At 40.1% G+C, this 24,323-nt stretch overlaps 1 protein-coding gene and 1 non-coding gene across 2 annotated transcripts in view; one reads left to right on the top strand and one right to left on the bottom strand.

The window, feature by feature from the left end:
• Window positions 1–24,323, top strand: part of LOC126095506 (uncharacterized) — a 71,668-nt gene that overhangs the window by 37,405 nt on the left and 9,940 nt on the right. The window contains exon 2 of the mRNA XM_049910292.1: window positions 17,647–17,752. Within this exon, the coding sequence (XP_049766249.1) occupies window positions 17,647–17,752 (106 nt within the window). The remainder of the gene's footprint in view (window positions 1–17,646; window positions 17,753–24,323) is intronic.
• Window positions 24,007–24,080, bottom strand: Trnat-ugu (transfer RNA threonine (anticodon UGU)). The gene has a single exon. It is a non-coding gene; the product is annotated as a tRNA-Thr (tRNA).

The raw sequence follows: 24,323 nt of genomic DNA, 5'->3' as shown, positions 1-24,323 counted from the left end.
TAATCAGATTATACAAAATCAGAATGTTAACCAAAGACGCAATATACCATGGGTCTTCAACTATATTTGGCTAGAAGGTGTTTTCCCTTTGCAGTGGTTAGATAGTATCATCAAACTAATCCTTAAACCAGGTGAAAACCCAATGTCCATCAACACTTACCAATCAGTATTTTCATCAATGACCTCTATCAACTACTTGAAAGGACGACAGCCCAATGATTATGCTGGCTTCTCAAATCATGGGGCCAGTCTGGCTTCAGGAAAGGATTCACAATTGACCATCTGATTAGTTTGGAAATGCCAATTCGTTAAGCTTTTTCTAAATGTCAACACCTCATTGCAGTCTTTTTTATTTGTATGAGCCATACATTGCTGCTTGATGCTATTACATTTTACTTGCTTTCAAGGCTCCCTTGTTGTTGTTGTCTTCAGTCCTGAGACTGGTTTGATGCAGCTCTCCATGCTACTCTATCCTGTGCAAGCTTCTTCATCTCCCAGTACCTGCTGCAACCTACATCCTTCTGAATCTGCTTAGTGTATTCATCTCTTGGTCTCCCCCTACGATTTTTACCCTCCACGCTGCCATCCAATACTAAATTGGTGATCCCTTGATGCCTCAGAACATGTCCTACCAACCGATCCCTTCTTCTGGTCAAGTTGTGCCACAAACTTCTCTTCTCCCCAATCCTATTCAATACTTCCTAATTAGTTATGTGATCTACCCATCTGATCTTCAGCATTCTTCTGTAGCACCACATTTCGAAAGCTTCTATTCTCTTCTTGTCCAAACTATTTACCGTCCATGTTTCACTTTCATACGTGGCTACACTCCATACAAATACTTTCAGAAATGACTTCCTGACACTTAAATCTATACTCGATGTTAAAAAATTTCTCTTCTTCAGAAACTCTTTCCTTGCCATTGCCAGTCTACATTTTATATCCTCTCTACTTCGACCATCATCAGTTATTTTGCTCCCCAAATAGCAAAACTCCTTTACTACTTTAAGTGTCTCATTTCCTAATCTAATACCCTCAGCATCACCCGACTTAATTCGACTACATTCCATTATCCTCGTTTTGCTTTTGTTGATGTTCATCTTATATCCTCCCTTCAAGACACCATCCATTCCGTTGAACTGCTCTTCCAAGTCCTTTGCTGTCTCTGACAGAATTACAATGTCATCGGCGAACCTCAAAGTTTTTATTTCTTCTCCATGGATTTTAATACCTACTCCAAATATTTCTTTTGTTTCCTTTACTGCTTGCTCAATATACAGATTGAATAACATTGGGGAGAGGCTACAAACCTGTCTCACTCCCTTCCCAACCGCTGCTTCCCTCTCATGCCCCTCAACTCTTATAACTACCATCTGGTTTCTGTACAAATTGTAAATAGCCTTTCGCTCCCTGTATTTTACCCCTGCCACCTTTAGAATTTGAAAGAGAGTATTCCAGTCAACATTGTCAAAAGCTTTCTCTAAGTCTACAAATGCTAGAAATGTAGGTTTGCCTTTCCTTAATCTTTCTTCTAAGATAAGTCGTAAGGTCAGTATTGCCTCACGTGTTCCAGTATTTCTACGGAATCCAAACTGATCTTCCCAGAGGTCGGCTTCTACTAGTTTTTCCATTCATCTGTAAAGAATTCGTGTTAGTATTTTGCAGCTGTGGCTTATTAAACTGATTGTTCGGTAATTTTCACATCTGTCAACACCTGCTTTCTTTGGGATTGGAATGATTATATTCTTCTTGAAGTCTGACGGTATTTCGCCTGTTTCATACATCTTGCTCACCAGATGGTAGAGTTTCGTCAGGACTGGCTCTCCCAAGGCCGTCAGTAGTTCTACTGGAATGTTGTCTACTCCGGGGGCCTTGTTTCGACTCAGGTCTTTCAGTGCTCTGTCAAACTCTTCACGCAGTATCGTATCTCCCATTTCATCTTCATCTACATCCTCTTCCATTTCCATAATATTGTCCTCAAGTACATCGCCCTTGTATAAACCCTCTATATACTCCTTCCACCTTTCTGCTTTCCCTTCTTTGCTTAGAACTAGGTTTCCATCTGAGCTCTTGATGTTCATACAAGTGGTTCTCTTATCTCCAAAGGTCTCTTTAATTTTCCTGTAGGCAGTATCTACCTTACCCCTAGTGAGATAAGCCTCTACATCCTTACATTTGTCCTCTAGCCATCCCTGCTTAGCCATTCTGCACTTCCTGTCAATCTCATTTTTGAGACGTTTGTATTCCTTTTTGCCTGCTTCATTTACTGCATTTTTATATTTTCTCCTTTCATCAATTAAATTCAATATTTCTTCTGTTACCCAAGGATTTCTACTAGCCCTCGTCTTTTTACCTACTTGATCCTCTGCTGCCTTCACTACTTCATCCCTCAAAGCTACCCATTCTTCTTCTACTGTATTTCTTTCCCCCATTCCTGTCAATTGTTCCCTTATGCTCTCCCTGAAACTCTGTACAACCTCTGGTTCTTTCAGTTTATCCAGGTCCCATCTCCTTAAATTCCCACCTTTTTGCAGTTTCTTCAGTTTTAATCTACAGGTCATAACCAATAGATTGTGGTCAGGGTCCACATCTGCCCCTGGAAATGTCTTACAATTTAAAACCTGGTTCCTAAATCTCTGTCTTACCATTATATAATCTATCTGATACCTTTTATCCACATTAATTAGCTATTTTTTATCCCACCAGTTGTTTCAGGTTGGAGTTGGTACATCATACAGCTCACAGAGCTCCATGCTGATTGTTCCTCTCTTCCTCATTACCATCGATGGGCTAATGGCCTCAGCAGGACCACTGGTCACCAACCACACTGTGTGAGCAAGTTGCATTTACAATAGCTGCCGATCTGCAGCTTCAGCAGAATGCCACCTGAAGGGCCTCCACTTGGACTCTTTTCCACAGCTTGCAATTATCTTTCATGAGACCACGAGACATGCTTTCCTATCACCAGCCTGACCCAGATCTCTACTTGGGTACCCAGCACTTGGACATTGTGAACGTTTAACACTCTCTGCCTCCTTGTCTACATCTCTTTGTGTGTAGATCGCACTATTCTCCTCCACACCCTAGTTTCTTCCCAATGGGGCCGTGGTAGACAAGTTTACAGCTCATTGGTACCATCACCTTAGAAATTTTTGCACCCAGTCCATCATTTTGGAGAAGGACTAACCAGTGGTGTGTTCTGGACTAAACCACAGACAGTCATTGGCAAATTATTCAGTTTTGGCAGTACCAACTCTTGCTTACATATGCAGTCACCAACCAACAACTTCCTAGTCATCCAACTTACCAGTTTGTCTTGCATATGCAGGAGAGTAACACCCAATGTCCAGCCTGGGTTGGACTACCAGTTGAATGGATCTCGAGGCACTTTGCTGGAACATCAGCCTAATCTCCTTATTACATGTTTCCCATGTTTAGCCACATCCACCCATCTTTTTCAGTACCCAGACCACTTATTACGACCTGTTTATTTCAAGGGCATAGTTTCAGTGGACTTGCAGTGTCTTTCCTCTCAGTTCTTCAGAGATACTACCATCATTTACACTAATAGCTCCAAAACCAAAGGTAGGGCAGGATATGCTTTTCCACCTCTAGCCGGTCAGAAACATTTGTTGCCAGGAATGTACAGTATTGGTTTTTCTTTTTTATGTGATGTGTTGGTTCTTCTAAATATGTTCAGAAGAACAGATACCATTCAAGCTCCTGAAATCATATATACAAGGAGAAAGAGAAATTCCAACACAGCTGCAACTGGCCACCGAAATAAATTCAATGGTGACAAGTGAAAATTTAAGCCAGACCAGGACTCAAACTCAGATTTACTGATTATCTAAAGTGGTCATTGCCCTATCCACTTCAGCTGTCTGAGCATACTTTCTGTCCAGATTAACCCATTGTTTTACTTTCTGTAATAAGCCACTGCCATATTATGGCTGTGGAGCCTTACAGGTGGTAGCTCATACCCTGGTGGAATGTTCTTTCCTTCTGGCTCTCAACGCTAAACATGATCTACTAGACTCTTTGCCTCTAACATTAGTTAACAACTCACAGACAGTTGAACTAGCTCTCTGTTTCCTTGTGAAAGTTCTTCTTAAGTAACACTTTAAACTTCTCTCAGGGCAGGGTGGGTTGGTTGGGATGTCTTTAAGCCTTGATCCTACCTCATTTGCTAGTTGCCTCAGTGATCTCTCTTTTGCTGTTCTAATTGCTTTTAGATAAAGTTAATCCCTTTGCCTGATATATCCTATTTTCCATTTTATGGGTAGCATTTCAATGAATTCTGGATGCTGTTCCCCTCTTTAAAGCTTTGACTATGTGGCATGAATTATGGCACATTCAAATACCCATCCACTTGCTAGGAGTGTTGAATGATATGTGGCACTGCATTTACCTAGAGGGCTGGTTGATGTGAGATAGCTTGGGTTGGTGGGAGGAGAGGCTGACCATTACACCAGCTGGATGAGCCTTGGATTGACCTGCAGGTGAACCAAGCAGAGTATTTGAGTCTTGGACAGTTAGTGTCAGCACATTGTGCACTTCATTTTGGAGACAGAATGGGATGGCATCCTTGAGCTGTTGTACAGGCAGCAGGAGCTGTTCCTGGTGCTGTACGCAGGGCCATCCATGCAGTCTGGAGTTTGCCTGTAAAGCAGCTGGAGGAAGGACATGAGTTGGTGGAGAGCCAGAGAGGAAGAAAGAAAGTTGGGAAACCAGTGTCAGTGCTCAGATGGTACAGATGAAGCTGCAAGTTGAGTGACTAGCACAGGGGCAGCCCAGTGTGGAGGCCAGGTCTGAGCTAGTGTCAGCTTATTATCAACACAATGACATTGGTGTTCTGAATGGGCAGACAGTGCCCAGCCTTCCTGTGAAGGCTGGACTGGGTGTAGACAAGTGAATTCAACCCATGGTGTGCATCCCTGCATGGTGGCACACTGAGATGTCCCGGTGGTGTTAGACAGGAACATCAGCTGTGCACTTAGGCTATGATCTTCTTTAATTTTGTCCCATCCAGTGCTTCTGTGTATGATTGGCTCAGGGGCAGTTCCTTTGCAAGTTCAAGGTGGGCTGTCTTGAAATACACCTCTGTCGTAGAGTGTGCTATGTTAAGCAAACACTGCTAAGCTTGAGTTCGGTGGCTGGATTTCATATATTTAGCCTGTGATCCAGTGTTCCTGCAACTATTGAACCTTTTTGTTATCTCCATATTCCAGCAACATATAGGCCTTCTCGGGACTGTTTGACATTTATTGTTCCTACATTACATTTGGACTGCATAATTATTTAAGCTTTTGGGAATTTCTGTGTATGTGCTGCTTTAGTTTTGAAATAGTTTCCTGAGCTTGGACATAGCAACCTTTCTTTATCATCATCCTTTACAGTTGTACATTAATCAGTCATAGGTCTGCTGATTAACTGTGTTTCTCATGTTAATGTGAGGCAACATCTATTGTTTGTAAAGTCCTCAGCAAGAAGGCATTTAGAATAAGGTATCCTGTCTCTTTTTTGTAAATCAATGCTAGGTTTATGATTTTGTCAAATAATGATTGCAAAATTTGGATGCAGCTCATTTCCTCTGTTACTGATGAGATGCTGTGATTAATGGTTGTATCATTAGTAGATTATAATAAGGTCCATAATTATTTACACCCTCACAACCCCCAGACACTTACTACTCCCAACAATTCTTGTGCCAAAAACATATTGGAGGTGATGAGATGGTTGCATGAATGATGGTCCCCATCACATGCAGAGCCACAGCAGACTGCCTCTGGCTCCTGCTGACCTCATTATTTCTGTCCCTTTGAGTTTTATTGTTGATGGTCAAACCAATGTCCATTAAGTTTTTAGTATCCTCACTTTTACTATTGTGACTTTCCTAGTTAAAAGCATTCTTCATTCTGTCACAGTCGACACCCTTCTTAACTGGGTTGGTGTGCAGTCAGATGTGGTAGGGTTTTTCTTTCCACAGATGAGCCCTGAGAGACCCCTTGTCTACACTAACCTACATACTTTTACTTCCCTTTAAGTTACTTCTCAGCTCTGCTATCAATGTCATCAGTGCAATTTTGACTCTTACATGCTTTCATAATCTGATCAACTTTGTGGTGGACATAACTGAATGCAAATGAATGCTGTTGACCAAGGGGCTGGTGACTTCACTGATTAGGTTCTTAACCACCAACAACCAATTTCAATACCAGTTACAACCATGACAGGAACCTTAAAAAATGTTACATTATATGCAATTATACAAAAGAGTTAACTGACATATCAGTATTCCTCACATGCACTGTCTCATGGGCTCTTCTAAATATGGATTTCTAGAACATGAGAACAGTAAGGTGAAGACAGATATTGCCAGTATTAAACTTTATGCAACAGAGTACACTGAAATGTATAGGCACTTAATTTCAAAACATTTATGTTGTAACTCAAACAACTCTACCAGTTTCAAGGTACTACACAAATGTTACATTACAGACTTCATCAGCACCTATGCCTTAAATGCACCAGATTTACAAAGTATCAGACATACCAAGTTTCGATATTGGTGCACATCTCACCTTTAAATCTCGTGCTTAAATCAGCTGACTCCTGAACTCCAGAAGACAACTCATTCTATACCAGTATATAACATAATTAGTGTTGTCTTATAACAAGGGAAAGCATGTCTCACACTTCAGTTATTCAACTTTTCAGCACTGATGGCCAATAAAACAGTAAAAACACTGACATTTACACAAAATACTTTTAAGGCACAGGTTGCCCTGATGCAGTTTGTAATGTAACAATTCTGCAGTGTCTTAAAACTGACAGATTTGTTCATGACACATTGTACCTGTTTCAAAATTTCACTTTGAATAGCTGGCCGGCAGTGCATATTTAAAAGAATCCATGAAACAGTGCTCATGTGAGGAATGTTGATGTTTCAAACAGCTCTTTTGAAAAGAATCTAGATCAAAGATGTTTGAATGATCTTGTCAGGGTTGCGATTGGCATCAAAATTAATTCAGATTTATAAATCAGTTTTAGTGTGATTATATATAATGTTAAAATATTCTTCAGTGGGAAATTCCATGTGGAAAAAGTCACATCCTACCTATTTGTACATTTTAGCAGAGATGGAGCTATTCCTATTAGTTGTAGCTGTTTATCATTTGTTATGGGATGTCTCCAATACAGGACATCCCAAAAACAATGACCCAATTTTAAATAGAATTGTTTATTAGGAAGAAAGGCTTAACACCAACAAATTGCATACTAAATTACTCAGAAAAGACAGAAGTTATAACACCCCAATTACAGAAACCCTAATAAACAACCCTTTGTTGTAAAAGAAGTAGGAAAGTTAATCATCCTGACAGTGACAGCAGCTACTCACGACAAAATTTACACTTGTGATAATTTGATCAACAGGAATGTCATGTGAATAATAGCATGTATCATGATATAGAGACTGAATGAAAGAATATGATAGGATACACAACAAAAACATCAAAGAAAGAATTGCAAAATAATAAAAAAAAGTTTGAAGTCCATATGGTAAATTGGCCAAAGATAATATTTACCACAGAAGAGAGTTGTAGCTGCATTGAATAGAAGTTCGATGTGACTACAATGTAACATGCAAATGGAAATGTTAGCTTCATTTTCTATCTAGTTGCTCTCTAGTACTATTGCAATAGCAGCATGCATGTAACTGCTACTAGATTGTTTTAAGCTAATTGGAAGTTTGAAAGTTTTGCATTATAGACTGAATCATTATTCAGAAGTCATACTAAACCAATATTGAGCAAGCAGTGAAGGAAACCAAAGAAAAATTTGGAGTAGGTATTAAAATCCATGGAGAAGAAATAAAAACTTTGAGGTTTGCCGATGACATTGTAATTCTGTCAGAGACAGCAAAGGACTTGGAAGAGCAGTTGAATGGAATGGACAGTGTCTTGAAAGGAGGGTATAAGATGAACATCAACAAAAGCAAAACGAGGATAATGGAAATTAGTCGAATTAAGTCGGGTGATGCTGAGGGAATTAGATTAGGAAATGAGACACTTAAAGTAGTAAAGGAGTTTTGCTATTTGGGGAGCAAAATAACTGATGATGGTCGAAGTAGAGAGGATATAAAATGTAGACTGGCAATGGCAAGGAAAGCATTTCTGAAGAAGAGAAATTTGTTAACATTGAGAATTGATTTAAGTGTCAGGAAGTCGTTTCTAGAAGTATTTGTATGGAGCGTAGCCATGTATGGAAGTGAAACATGGACGATAACTAGTTTGGACAAGAAGAGAATAGAAGCTTTTGAAATGTGGCGCTACAGAAGAATGTTGAAGATTAGATGGGTAGATCATATAACTAATGAGGAGGTATTGAATAGGATTAGGCAGAAGAGAAGTTTGTGGCACAACTTAATTAGAAGAAGGGATCAGTTGGTAGGACATGTTCTGAGGCATCAAGGGATCACCAATTTAGTATTGGAGGGCAGCGTGGAGAGTAAAACTCGTAGAGGGAGACCCATTTTACCAGATTACAGTTTTTGGCGTTGAGTTGATGAGGGCATGGATTAGAAACCAGTATGTTGGAGTCATCAGCAAATATTACTGTGGGACGTTTCTGAATGCTTTGGAGCAGATCATTGATAAATATGAGAAATAAAAGGGGACCAAGTGTGGAACCTTGGGGAATGCCTCATGTTACTACTTGCTCCATTGATTGAGCACTTTCATCATTTATGAGGTGATTACTACTTTCTGTACTCTGTCAGAAAGATGGACCTAAAGCAGTCAATTCCATAATGTAGTAGTTTCTCCAACAGTAATTCATGGCTGTCTACATCAAAAGCTTTTGTCAGATCATGGAACACATGTGTTGTGTGCGTGCACATGTGTGTGTTTCTTTTTCATCGAGTGAACTGTAGATTTCATTTAAAATGCATATTGTGCTCCATTTATTGATCTCCCTCTGGAAGTCAAACTGGTGGAGACTCAGCATGCAATTACTTTCCAAGAAATTAATAACTCAGTCATGTACTAATTTCTCAAGGACTTTTAATATGCTTGATGAGATGGAGACAGGTGTGTATTTGTTTACATCACTCCTTTCACCTTTTTTAAACAGAGGAACAACTTTAGCCACTTTAAAAATTCTAATAGATTGACCTGACAATAAGGATTAGTTTATTCTATTTGACAAGGGGTCACAAACAGGATGTCAGATTTGTTGTAAATGGGAATAAAATATACCACGAATGTTTCTGTGGTTTCTGCTTTATAATATTGCATATTTCACTTGATGTGACTGGATCAAGAAAAAATGATTGTAGGAGTACCGCTGACGTTGAGTGACAAATAAATGCAGGTATCTTGATTAAAGAAGAGAGTTTGCTGCCAATGTTAATGAAGTGAGTATTGAATATTTCACATAACTGTTCAGTGTCAGTGATAACACCATCTTAATTTTTAATGCATGTTAATGAGTGTCATGCCTTTTTTGCCAACTGTTTTGTTAATCAGTTTCCACATATCTTTTGATTTATTACAAGTTAATGATGAACTGCCGATTATACATTTTCTTTGCTTCATGAATTGTCTTGTTTAGAACACTTTTATACTGTTTGAAATAGTCATGGAATAATTTGCTGTCTGCAGTTTTACTGTAGGCATATAGCAGTCTCTTATTTCAGAAAGAGGTTTGTGTTATAACCTTTAATCCCCAATAATTTCGTGGATAGTCAAACACACTCACTTAGAAACAATAGCTGGTTACATGATAACAACTCAGTATCTCTCATTTGACTGCCGTGCCGTGACATACGGCCAGCGCCGTTCGTAGCTAGGTGGCGCTCCCGCGCTCAACCGAGTTGCGGAGCGCCTCTATTGCCGTTTGCACGTACTGTCGTGGCAACACTGTTAAATGTCGTGGCACTGTCACAACACTTTTCCCCCCTTGAAAAAAAAAAAAAAAAAAAAAAAAAACACTCACTTCCTTGGAGACATGGACAGTGCGGAGACATCCATGGCCTCTTGTGAGGCCCCGAGAAGATCCCGTGGAGAGACACGAGAGTATGGTCGAAAATGTCCAGGACGGAAGCTCGTGTGTGGAACGTGCCTCCCGGACAAGATGATGGGTGAAAACTCCGGAGCAGCATCCATAGGTGTCATGGACCTGGGGGTGTGCTCCAGCGAGATGGGTCCCGGAGAAGGCGGCGTCGCGACTGGGGCCGGTTCCGGCGTACTCGGAAGCGGTAGCGATGTCGGCTGCATCAACACGTACGGTAGATCAGCAGCAGCGACAGGGCTGGCGTCTCGGGCTGGTGGAGGCAAAGGAAGGGGCGGTGGCACCGGCGTGGCCACCACTCATGGGCGCATCTGGTTGTAATGGCAAACAACCATGCCATCGTCCATACGTATTTCACAAAGCCGGCGGTCGCGAAGAGCCTTGACCACCCCTGGAATCCATTTAGGGCGAGATCCATACCCTCGAGCCCACACATCGGTGCCCACCGAGTATTTTCCCGCACTAGGGGACACAGCACAAGGCCTGACAGGGTGAAGCAGGTTCAGTAGAGTGCGCGGTTGGCAGCCATGCAACAGTTCAGCAGGGCTGCGATCACCCAGAGGTGTGAAACGATAAGAACTCAGAAATTACAGCAGAGTGTCATCTGTGGAAAAATCACTAAGGAATTTTTTCATCTGGCTTTTGAAAGTGCAGACAAGGCGCTCGACCTCCCCATTCGATTGCGGATGGAAGGGCGGTGCTGTAACATGATGAATCCCTTGTCCAGTACAAAAATCACGGAAGGCCTGCGAAGAGAAATGAGGGCCATTGTCCGTGATGATCATGGATGGAAGACCTTCTAGCGCAAAGATTTTGGACAAAGCCAGCATCATCGCCGCAGTGGTGGGCGGCGGATATCGAACAACAAACGGAAACTTCAAGAAGGCATCAATCAACAGTAGCCAATAAGTACCGAGGAAGGGGCCAGCAAAGTCAGCGTGCACCCGTTCCCATGGCTGTGCTGGATCAGGCCACGGAGAGGGCATTGTACGAGGTGCAGCCAGTTGTTGAGCACACTGACCACACGCAGCAACCATGTGGGCGATGTCCGAATCAATACTGGGCCAATAAACATGCCTGCGGGCCAGGGACTTAGTCCGAGAAATTCCCCAATGGCCTTCATGCAACAGTTTGAGAGCATCTTTGTGAAGAGAGGCTGGCACCATGACCCATGGAGATGCGCCATCCGTGGCTAGAAAAACACCACCATCACGAACAGACAGACAAAGGCGCAAGGCATGGTTGTTGCGAAGGGGATCCGATGCCCGGCCCTTGGTCCTGTCCGGCCAATCTCGTTGAACAAAACCGATCACCTGACGCAGGACCGGGTCCCGCGCAGTAGCCGACGCGACCTGCGAACCTGTAAGTGGAAAACCCTCGACTGCACGACGTTCTTCCTCATCAATGTGGAAACAGAGTAGTTCATCATGATCGAAAACCAGGTCGGGGCCCATCGGCAATCGTGACAATGCGTTAGCATTGACATGCTGGGCTGTGGGGCGATATTGAATCTCATAGTGAAAACGAGACAAGTATAAGGCCCAACGTTACAGGCGGTGAGCTGCCTTATCCGGAAGCGACGCCGATGGGCTGAACAGAGAGACCAGCAGCTTGTGGTCGGTGGTGAGGTGAAACTTAGAACCATACAAAAAAACGCTGAACTTTTTTAGAGCATAAATGATAGCGAGCGCCTCCTTTTCGATTTGAGAGTAATGCCGTTGCGCATTGTTGAGGGTCTTGGAAGCATAGGCGATGGGTCATTCTGACCCATCCTCATACCGATGGGCGAGAACAGCCCCTAGGCCATACTGTGACGTGTCAGTCACCAGAATCAAGTGCTGACCCGGACGGAATGTGGCAAGACAAGGTGCCGACTGCAAATGAGCCTTCAGGCAGACAAAAGCCTGCTCACACTTGTCGGACCAACAGAAAGGGACGTTCTTGTGTAACAGCTGATGCAGAGGATGAGCTACCACTGCCGCAGATGGAATGAATTTGTGATAATAAGCAATCTTGCCTAGAAATGCCTGAAGTTCTTTGACCGTAGACAGCTGGGGTAGAGCGTTAATGGCCACAACGCACTGACGTAGAGGACGTATACCCTCACGGGACAAGTGGAAACCAAGATACACAATGGAAGGTTGGTAGAACTGTGACTTGTCCAGATTGCACTTCAACCCAGCCAAATGCAAAACCCGAAACAGTGAACACAGATTGCGAAGATGCTCCTCAGTGGATGCCCCCGTGACAACAATGTCATCCAGATAGTTTATGCAGCTGGGAACGGAAGCCGTGAGCTGTTCCAAAAACCGCTGAAAAATGGCCGGTGCGCTAGCGACACCAAATGGTAACCGCTGGTACTGATACAACCCACAAGGAGTGTTGACGACGAGAAATTCCTTGGAAGAAGCATCCAACGGCAACTGATGGTACACCTCCGATAAGTCAAGTTTGGAAAAGAACTGGCTGCCAGCGAGCTTGGTAAATAACTCCTCAGGATGGGGAAGAGGATAAGTGTCAATGAGGCTCTGAGCATTGACGGTGGCTTTAAAATCACCACACAATCACAGACTCCCATTTGGTTTAGAAACCACCATGATTGGCGATGCCCATTCGCTGGAGGTAACAGGAAGGAGAATCCCTGAAGCTGTTAACCTGTATATCTCAGCCTTGACAGGTGCACGCAACGCCACCAGAATAGGGCATGCCCGGAGAAACTTAGGGCGAGCTGTAGGTTTAAGAGTAATGTGGGCTTCAAAATCCTTGGCACGACCCAGACCAGCAGAGAACACGGACGAAAATTCAGAACACAATCCATCCAGCTGTTGATATGGAATATCCTCAGATATGAGGTGCACATCATCATCAATGGAGAACCCGAACAACTGGAAAGCATCATAACTGAACAGGTTTTCAGTGCCCGCATGATCCAACACATAAAACGTGAGGGGCCTAACAACAGACTTGTAGGCAGTGGAAGCATCAAACTGGCCAATGATAGGAATTTTCTGTTTATTATAAAGTTCTCAGATTTCGCGTAACTGGAGACAAGGGAGGGGAGCCCAACTCCAAATACGTGTGAGAATTAATGAGAGTTACTACAGAGCCAGTGTCCACTTGCATGTGAATGTCTTTATCCAGGACACGAACAGTAACAAACAACTTATTTGTTTGAGAAAGCACACAGTTAACATCCATGTCCGATGCCTCATCCTCATCGACAGGAACTTTAGGGGACTGACACACAGAAGCAATGTGGCCTTTTTTCCTGCATGAATTACACGTGGCCCAACGTTTTGGACATGCGGCCCTGTCATGCTGTGCAAAACAACGTGGACAAGAAGGAAGTGCGGAACGAACCTGCTTCTGTGGTTGCTGTTTTCGCTGTGAGCGTTGCGGCCCAACGCGACGTTTACGCAAGTGAGCTGCCGCCACATCCTCGTTCTCCTGTGATACAGGCAAATTGTCCGTGTCAAAAGTTGACTGTACAGCGCCTACACCACACCATGCGTCTATTTGCGTGCCAGCAGCGTGAGACACTTCAAAGGATTGAGCGATGCTTAGAACTTCCGACAACGACGGGTTTGGCAGTTGTAGGGCACGTTGCTGAACTTCTTTATCAGGAGCAAGCTGTAGAATAGCATCCATAACCATTGAATCAGCATAAGATTCATGATGAGTGTCCGTGACAAACTGACATTTCCTACTCAGACCGTGTAGTTCCGCTACCCAAGCCCAGTAAGATTGATGGGGCTGTTTACAACACCAGTAGAACGCCACGCAGGCGGCAACGATGTGGGTGTTTCTGCGGTAATAGTTAGACAATAAGTCACACATTTCTTGGAAGGATAGGGAGGCAGGTTCCCGCAGAGGGGCTAACTGAGATAGCAGCTGATAGATCCGTGGGGAAATCCAAGATAGAAATAACGACTTACACACAGGAGCGTCGACAATGCCGAAAGCCAAGAAGTGTTGCCGCAGACGCTTCTCATAATCCTCCCAGTCTTCAGCGGCCTCATCGTAAGGAGGGAATGGAGGCAGAGAAGAGGAAGACAGATGATGAGTAAGCGACATCGACAACGCCTGAATAGCAGCCGTCAGCTGTGTATGTTGTGCCTGAATAGCAGCCATCAGCTGTGTTTGTTGTGCCTGAATAGCAGCCGTCAGCTGTGTTTGTTGTTCAATGAGCGCTTGCATAAGCTGTTCCATGTCTGCCCCATCACGAACACACAAATCCACAATGCAGTGAAAATATCCGACCTCGTCACCAAAAAGTGTTATAACCTTTAATCCCCAATAATTTCGTGGATATTCAAACACACTCACTTAGAAACAATAGCTGGTTACATGATAACAACTCAGTATCTCTCATTCGACTGCCGTGCTGTGACCTGCGGCCAGCGCCGTTCGTAGCTAGGTGGGGCTCCCACGCTCAGCCGAGTTGCAGAGCGCCTCTATCGCTGTTTGCACGTACTGTCGTGGCGGCACTGTTACATGTCGTGGCACTGTCACAACAGTTTGTATTCCTGATTTAGCAATTTATTATTAGACATTTTGGATGTCTATTGTTTAGCTACAACTTTGATGGGGAATGCCACTTCATACCAGTGTTGCAAGACACTCATAAATTCTTGAACCTTACTGTCAATATTGTTATCACAATAGACATCCTTCTGGTCAACTTTATGGAGCAGATGTGTGAGATATGCTACATTGTTTTTGTTGCCAGTTGGTCTTTCATATGTGTGCTGGAAAGCTTCTGTCTGCTTATTTTCATCTTGTGTGGTCATACTCAGTTCAAAGCAGTTGTGATCTGATTTACCATTATAGATATTGTCTAGTGTCAAGCACGGCACATGTCAGTAGTAACAAAAAAAAAAAAACATCTATCTCAGAGGAGCTGGTATTAGTTTTTGTTGTTGTAGGTTTGTTGTTTACATTTATTATTTTATAGCATTGGAAACATTTTGACTATCTTTTGGGAAGCAGTGGATTGTATTAAGAAATCCATATTAAAGTCTGCACAGAAAACAATATTGGGGTATTTTGAACTTTAGTGTTGTAGTAACATGTCGAGTGTGGAGGTGAAAATTGTTATGTCACCATCAGGTGGTCTGTAGATGCATATAACTAAAAAATTAAGAGATTTAATGTTTACAGTGACATGTTCAAAATACTTTTCACAATTCATATGCTTGGTTTTAAGTAATGGAATACATTCTACATTATCTCTAGAAAGTATTAGACAGCCACCTCACTTTTTGTTAGTTCTAGAAAATTGATTAACCACCTGAAAGCCTGTAAAGTAAAAATAGGCAGCTTTACCATCTTTAACCCAATGCTCAGAAGTACAAAGCAAATCTATAACCCCTGTGAGGCTTTCTAAAATATTTGTAGTTCTGAACTTTTGTTCCTTAAGTTTTGCATATTCTGAAAGAAAATACAAAATTTTGATTTTTTTGTATGAATGCACTGGTTTTGGTTGATGATTTTTCTGCTTGCAATTACTTGCCATGTTGTTTATGATATATGCTTGGCTGGTCAGTGGAGTTTCTATCCTGAAAAGTTTTTGTCATCAGAGTATTTTTGGAAGCCTAACATTATCTTAGTTGTAATAGGATATAAGAGGGATCTTTTTAGTTTCTTAAATTACTTACTGTGACACAAGCTGCTTTCCAAGACCATTCCAATGGAGTGTATAGTGTGGAATCTGGGACCCATCCACACTGATGTCTATAGTTCTGACATTTTTAAAATGTTTACATGCACTTGGAAAACGTTCATTAGCAGCATTAATTCCTTGTTTATGCAGGACTAGCATGGTAGGTCATTATCTACATCTACATCTACATGATTACTCTGCAATTCACATTTAAGTGCTTGGCAGAGGGTTCACTGAACCACAATCATACTATCTCTCTACCATTCGACTCCCGAACAGCGTGCAGGAAAAACGAACACCTAAACCTTTCTGTTTGAGCTCTGATTTATGGAGTGGAATGTTCACAAACAGAACATTTGTATGAGTCAGATGACGCAGCCACTTCTTTAATTCCCAATACGCTATGAGTGTTTCATTTTTATGTATATATCATTAGAGGCACCAACCAGGGCTACAAATTGTTTGATGGCAACTTAGCAATTTCTTCTGAGTGTGTATGTGTACTTATTTCTGACAGGGAGGCTCCAGGCTTAATAAAACTCATGGATCTCACAGTTGATGCTTCATTAATATGTGAGGCCATTCCACGTCCATAGCTATCAGCAAAAATCAGAAGTGCCCCTAAACAATGAGAAGTCTTCGCTGTGGCATATGGTATCTGTTTAACTTTATTTAGATGTGTCTTCAAGCGATCTGATTTTTCAGTGACTCATTGACACTTGTGAGTATTTTGTACTGCAGCATTTCTTGGTCATGTCCCTTCATTAGATTGTGGAGAAGTACTTTCATCACTGGCAACACTAAGCACCTAATTTTGGTTTCTTAAAGGAATATTAGGCCTGTTGCTTGATATATTTCTGCATGTATTACATTTCCATTCCATCACAAAGTTTTTGTCCACTTTCAATGATGGATCTACCTTTCCACATCAAAAGAGAAACTTTGCTTCACACTTGATACAGGTCATGCCGCTTTTTTTTCTCTTGCACTTTCCACAAATACTACTGATAAAGCTTTTATTTTCATGACTCCAGGTATCCATTACAAGCTGTGATATACTGTCCACTTACTTGCTTTGTTCACTTAGTTTGTTACACAAAGCATACAGTTTAACGCCACTATCATTTCGTTGCTTAAATAATACTCTTTTTTGTTTTAAATAGATGATCTCATCAATTAAAACATGCAATCTATGTTTGTTAATTTTTGGTATAAGTAATCACATTTGGTACATACCTGGTTTTCTGTTTGGGGTCAGTGCTTACACAACTACTGTGCTACACTGTCTTGCATTTGAAGCATGTAATACCCTTCATCACACTTTTTTTACATGAACAAAAGTTTTCTCATGTTTCTTACATATATTCATAGTAAGAAGGACTGGCTCTGCTTCCCATGTTATTGATGGGTCTTACAGTTTTCTCCTTGCATTTTTTAGTCACTCTTGACACACAGCATGTAATACACCCTTTATCTCAGTAAATACAATTTTTTGCAAACATAACACTTTTTCTCAGTGCTACTCATAACATTTAGTGAACTCCTGGACTTGCAATTGGCAAACAGCACCACCTTGGCTTGACATGTTACACCAAGATTACATGGCCTTCATAGGACTGTCTTCCACTTCATCCCACTGTTAGCAACAGTATCTGGCCCTGAATGACTGATATAAGTAATCTGATTCTGCTCCATCAAAATATACTTGCTCTGAATAAGAAAACACGACGAACTTGCTAATTTACTATAAACATATGAGTAGATGGAAAATAAATGGTTCCCTAATTATACGATCATCTCTCTCCTCCCCCCCCCCCCCCCCCATCCCACCCCACCACCCCACCCTCTTCCATTTCATATTGCTGAAATTAAATAGATATCACACCAATTTTGTGTTTGTTTTCTTACAGATGCTTTTCGGCTTCATGAGGAGGATGAGTGAAATTGAAAATGTCACAGAGCTTGCCAAGCCTTTAGTTGATAGAAAATCAGTTTCAGAAGATGACAAACTTGCAAGTGAGTAAAATGCAAAATGTTTCAAAAAGTGATAGATTTTTTTATTACATTGTTATTAACACTTTTTCCGTGAGGCAAAAGATGCATGACAATACCACCTTCTTAAACTTTTTTTCACCACAGCTGATCATTGAATGCTGCTTTCTCTTCTGTCGTTAGGTCCTTGTAACTTCTGTTATTGTCATATATTTCACGCAGTTTGCCTCACTGTTGTACATTTAAGTTGGTCGTCAAGTATTTGGTCAGATCATGTTTATTACATCTATGTGCTTACAAACAACATTAGGCCCTACTAGAATGTCTTTCTGGATGTTAATATATAAAAGTCTTAGAATCAATAGTCCAGCTAATAATCAGAATCAGGCAGTAACATTTTCTTCCATTTAGAATTGTTGTACAATGTTACATTAATCTCACTGGACAAGGAAAGTTGCTTGGTACTGTCCAAGATAAAATAAATCTGAAGCACCAAAATGAAAATGTTTTAACATTAATGTCACTATGTGACAAAGCAAGTTGGGATATTTTTTCTTCCCCTCTTGTTTTCCTATCTGCCTCCTAAAAATTCATTTTTTTCATTTTAAACTAATTACCATTAACATACGTGAGTATAATCTGCATTTCCATAAAAGAGAAAGGTTGGCTCTCAGTTTTAAAGAATATAACACCAGATCTAATTTTGTGCTTGGTGTTAGGTATGTAATTGATTTTCTAATTTATTTTGACTATTCCTAGTTAGTATCTTTCACTATAGGGCAAAATCAGTAATTGTTTTGTAACTTAAATTCTATTGTTGACTTATAAACAAATATAAATTCTATTATAATTATAAACGTTTGAAAGATGAAACACTATCATTATTTAAGTTTTTATATGGCTCTATTTGAAAACATGATAGCAAAGCCAGCCTTTAATTAATTCCAAAGTAATTAACAGTTTTGTCAAAAGTATTGTTTGTGTAACTGTTAACTTCACCATTTAAACAAATAATTTGGCTTAACCCTTGTAGTAGAAGAAACTGTTAAAAAGATGGAATCTTTCAATGTATTCAGTTAGTTTACTGAGTTAAGTTTTAATTGTAATTTCTGTAAATTTAACTTCAAACAATGTGTAGTTTCAGTACCTAATATTATGAGGATATATAAGGGCACAATTTTTGATCCTGAGACAGTCAGTTCGCGGCCGAGTTTCAGACAAGGAACCTGTATTGGTTAGATCAACAACAATGCATCCGTGAAATAAGTGTAACACAATTAGGCCATGTGTTAAAACAATGACAGTGTCTGCTCCATACATACCTTTCCATTCTTCAAGAACTGTGAACTTTGTGGTTAGGTTTTTACTGCTCGTAGATGTTCAATAGTAAACTATTGTAGCAGTATGTGGAGGTTCGCCTGCAAACTATTAATGAGTCTTATGGAAAGTTAAAACAATAGTGCACTGGCCACATATTACTGTGTATTATTGGGGGGCTTGTGAACAGTGAAAGTAAAGTAGTGTGAAATGCAAATGTGCACCTGTTAGCTACATCATTTAAAGTAGTCAGTGTTGTAATTCCACAACCCATTTTTCAGCCAGTGTAGCAACACTGTATGTTGACACCGAGGACAACAAACAAAGAATTAAAGATGGCAACCCATCACAAGTAGTACAACTTGTGTTGTCACTGCTCTGACAGTAAGTAATTGCAGCAGATTGTATGGGCTATAAACTTTATAATTAGCAACGATATTTCTTTTCAAATTATTGCATCAGTTTGTATAGGAACTACTCTATGCTTCAAGTTTTATTTCAGTCACAGTGTTTAAAACATTTGTATGTCATTCTTTCTGTTGTAAACCTATAGTGTGAGCATGCATAATCGAACAGCATGCAATGGAAATGCAAGCATAGAGAGGTTGCCTCACAACGTGGACAGACAGCACGGCAAGTGCTGTGCCATTGGCACAACAACCCAATATAAGCCCATTGTGTTGGAACCTGTGCAATACTTATATTTACTTTCTTACAGTATGTTCACCCAGGAGGCCGTATATTAATGTATTCTACAACTAGTGTTCTCTACTTCAGTGCTATTGTGAATCCCTCCTTGTGGAAGCAGCCCACTAGAGTTACAGAAAATTGCGAGAGCCTTCTAGATAATATTTTCATTGACAAGAATAGAGTCAACAGTGCTAGTGTGAGCAAAGTAATTTATGGCCTGTCTGACCATGATGGACAACTTCTGAAAGTAAATAACATCAGTTTGTGCAATAAAATCTCCCACACCTATAGGTCCTATAGATGTATAAACACTGAAACTGTGTCTGCCTTTAACGACTATTTGTCACAGATAGATTGGGAGCCAGTGTACAGCACATCAGATGTTAATGATAAATTTAACCTTTTTTTAAATGAATTTATATCTGTATTTGAAATGGCTTTCCCAAAAAAAACTGTCAGAAAGAACAATGAGGTTTCTTCCAGTAAACCATGGATTACTGGAGGTATAAAAATTTCTTGCAGGAATAAGAGGGAGTTACATGCCTCACTAAGAGTATCAAATGATCCCCTTGAAAGGTCTCATTTTAAGTTATATTGTAAAATTTTAAAAAGGGTGATAAACAAATCCAAGAGCCTGTATATTAAGTCTGAAATTGATAAATCTGAGAACAAAATAAAAGCAGTTTGGAATGTTATAAAGAGAGAGTGTGGCAAGAGTAACAAGAATGTTATTACCACAGAGATAAGCTATAAGGATGAGGTTATTCATAATCCTGTAACAGTTTCCAACATATTCAACAATCACTTCATAACTGCAGCAGAACAAGTAGGTTGTAACGGTTCCTTAAATGCTGCTATGCATTTATTACACAGAGCTAACCCTAACACATATGACCCAATTTGTATTGCCCCAGTTACTATTACTGAAGTTAAAAATACCATCAAGGCCTTAAAAAATAAAAATTCCACTGGTATTGACAACATTTCACCAAAAATACTGAAGCATTGTAGTGACCACATATGTCAAGTCCTGTGTCACATTTTTAATGAGTCTATCCAGCAAGGTGTTGTCCCAGAGAGATTAAAGCTTGCCGTTGTGAAACCACTTTTCAAGAAGGGTGACAAAACTAATTTATCTAACTACCGTCCAATATCACTACTAAGTAGTTTCTCAAAAGTATTAGAGAAACTAATGTATACAAGAATTGTAGAACATCTTAACAGCCACAACATACTCAACAGAAACCAGTTTGGTTTCCAAAAAGGTAGATCAACTGAGCAGGCTATTTTTTCTCTCACAAATGAAATTTTAGAGTCAATAAATAATAAAATGTCACCTATTGGAATTTTTTGTGACTTGTCTAAGGCCTTTGACTGTGTGGACCACAACATTCTCTTACATAAGGCTAATTTTTATGGCTTGCGAGGTAGCATTGGTAGATGGATAGAATCATATCTGCAAAACAGAAAACAGAAGGTGATAATTAATGGTGCCAATGATAGTCCCATTTCTTCTGATTGGGGCACATTAAAGTGTGGTGTGCCTCAGGGGTCCATCCTAGGACCTTTGCTTTTCCTTATCTTCATCAATGATCTCCCACTTTGCACAGACACCGAGTGTAAATTTACTCTTTTTGCCGATGACACCACTATTCTGCTTGAAAGTCGAACTAACAGTGACCTAGAAAATAAATGTAATGCTGTACTCGTTGACATCCTACACTGGTTTAAGTGCAACGGACTAACTCTAAACATTCAGAAAACTCAGTATATGCAATTTCACACATCTCAACAAGAAAATGAAGTATGCCACTTAAACTGTGGTAACCAAAATATACTACACTGTGAATCATCTAAGTTCTTGGGCATTCTAATTGATGGCAAGCTGAACTGGTCTGAGCATATCTTAGACCTACATAGAAGGCTCAGTGTGGCAACTTACGCTCTGCGTGTAATCACCCCCATTGGTGATGAGGACGCTACTAAAGCTGCCTACTTTGGTTATTTTCATTCTATCATGTCGTATGGCATAATATTTTGGGGCAACAAGCCTTTAGCCAAAAAAATATTTACTGCACAGAAGAGAGCTGTTAGAATCATGAGTGGTGTTCATCCAAGATATTCTTGCAGAAGTCTGTTTCATAAGTTACAAATATTAACACTTACCTCTCAATTCATATTTTCTTTGATGATTTTTGTTTCTAACAACCTATCTCTTTTTAAAACTAATAGTGAATGTCATTATCATAATACTAGGTCTAAAAATGATCTACACAGGGATCTGAAACATTTAAGTCTTGTTCAGAAAGGTGTTCATTATTCAGCCACAAAAATTTTCAACTCCCTTCCATCAGGTATTAAAGATCACATTAATGTCTTACCTACTTTTAAATGTAAATTGAGAGAATACCTAATGGTAAATTCCTTCTATTCTCTTGATGAGTATCTACAGATAAAGCAATGATTTTTTATACTGATAAAAATTTGTTTGCTATAGATCACATTAACTGTTTAATTTGGAAAATGTACTATATTTCCTTTTTAGGTATTGTTTTATATTACTTGAGCTATACCTTTGATTTGATTTTAACCTACAAACTTATTCATAATCTTATGGTACATTTTTGTCATTTTATATATGTGTATTATTTGTTTAATTTGGAAAATGTACTATATTTCCTTTTTAGGTATTGTTTTATATTACTTGAGCTATACCTTTGATTTGATTTTAACCTACAAACTTATTCATAATCTTATGGTACATTTTTGTCATTTTATATATGTGTATTATATCTGTTGTATGTAATCATGACTCATTCCACATCCTTGTGATTTATCACAATACGGATTAATGGAATACGAAATAAATAAATAAAAAATAAAATAAAAAAAATAAATAAACTTCTGACACTGTGGCTGTTCAATGTTACAACATAAAGTACTTGGTGTTGGGTGCAGTATTGTACTCCAAGTGTTTTGTTCCTTTGATGATAATAATAATAATAATAATAATAATAATAATAATTTTATTGTTATTTGGCCATTACTGCCATTGCTCTCTTCTGGATTTTGAATGTACTCAGGGCAGTTGGAGAATTTGCCCAGAATATCACACCATATTTTAGGTGGGCTTGTATGTAAGCATAGTATGCGCTGGTTACTGTTTTCAGGCTAGCACATGATTTCAGTACACTCAACAGCCAGTACTGGCATTTACCTTTCCTGTATGTGTATTCCATTTTAGGTTATCTTGAACCCATAGACCTAGGAATTTGAAAACAGGCTCAGTATCTATTGGCTGGTTATTTACAGTGACAAGTGGCTGAGAGGAATTTGCATTTTGTGTTGTGTGAAAGTTCATGGAAGCTGTCTTTTTGGTATTGATAGTTAATCTGTTGATTTTAGCCCAGTTGCTGAGTTGTTCAGTGGCTAATTTCACAGCTTTTCGCACAGCCTCTGTGTTCTCCCCTTTGAGGAGTACAGTTGTCATCAGCAAATATTATTATTTTGGGTGCATCTACATTCAGGCTCAAGTCATTAATATACAGAAGGAAAAGTAGAGGTCCCAATACTGAGCCCTGTGATACACATTGCTTTACAGTTTTATTATTGCTTGTACATCATTGTACACAGCAGTAATGGCTTTCTGCAAAGAAGGTCAGTTATACTTGTCTCCAGTTTTGGCTTTAGGTCTAGCATAATAGGTTTCCTTTTGGAAGCCATGATACTGAACTGCAACAAAAGACACAATTTCAAACATGTATTGCATTATTTAAGATTGTAATTAACTAACAACATTTTTACACATGAGAATTCATTAGTGCATGCATCATTTCTGTTTGAGGGACTAGAGGCTTCGGTCATATTACTGAGAGGCCAGACTGCTGAGGTCCAGATTGGCAAGAATGTAGCATAGTTCTCTCTGTCTCCTTGCCTCTTTCATACCTACTAAGAGGCACTCACTGGCACTATTTATAAGTTTCTTTGCATTCTTGTACACATACTGTGGGGAATTTCTTACCTGTATGGTAAAATGGAAGCTTAGGCTCACTTTCTGAAAACTTATCCTCTGCCTTAGAGAATCCAACCTTGAGTCTTGTTTCTTTAAGACCCTGTACACATTGTTCTCTCAGCTTTCAAATTTCTGGCCTTCTCTGAATTTTAACATAATATGCTGGTTCAACTGGTACCCATTTGAAATGATAATTAAATCAAGACCCTAAGCTATTGACAGGTGTTGATATACATCAAGAGGAGCAGTTGAAAATGTGTGCCCCAACTGGGACTTGAACCCAGGATCTCCTGCTTACATGGCAGGTGCTCTATCCATCTGAGCCACTGAGGCACAGAGGATAAGGTGACTGCTGGGATTTATCCCTTGCATGCTCTCCGTGAGACCCACATTCCCAACTTAATGTCCACACACTACATTCCTAGTGCCCCTGCCCATTACACTCTTTACTCACCGCAGACCATCTTACTGAGTCCCATAAGAGTTCGGGCAATGCATGTGCATCCAGCATAGAAGAAGAAGGTCAATAGCCAGTTATCCTTAACTATATGAAGATAGTATCTGTTCTTTCAGACA

This window comes from Schistocerca cancellata, chromosome 8, assembly GCF_023864275.1.
Source record: "Schistocerca cancellata isolate TAMUIC-IGC-003103 chromosome 8, iqSchCanc2.1, whole genome shotgun sequence".
NCBI classification, from domain to species: domain Eukaryota; kingdom Metazoa; phylum Arthropoda; class Insecta; order Orthoptera; family Acrididae; genus Schistocerca; species Schistocerca cancellata.
Note: the sequence above shows the minus strand (reverse complement) of the source record. Positions and strands in the feature narration are given on the sequence as shown.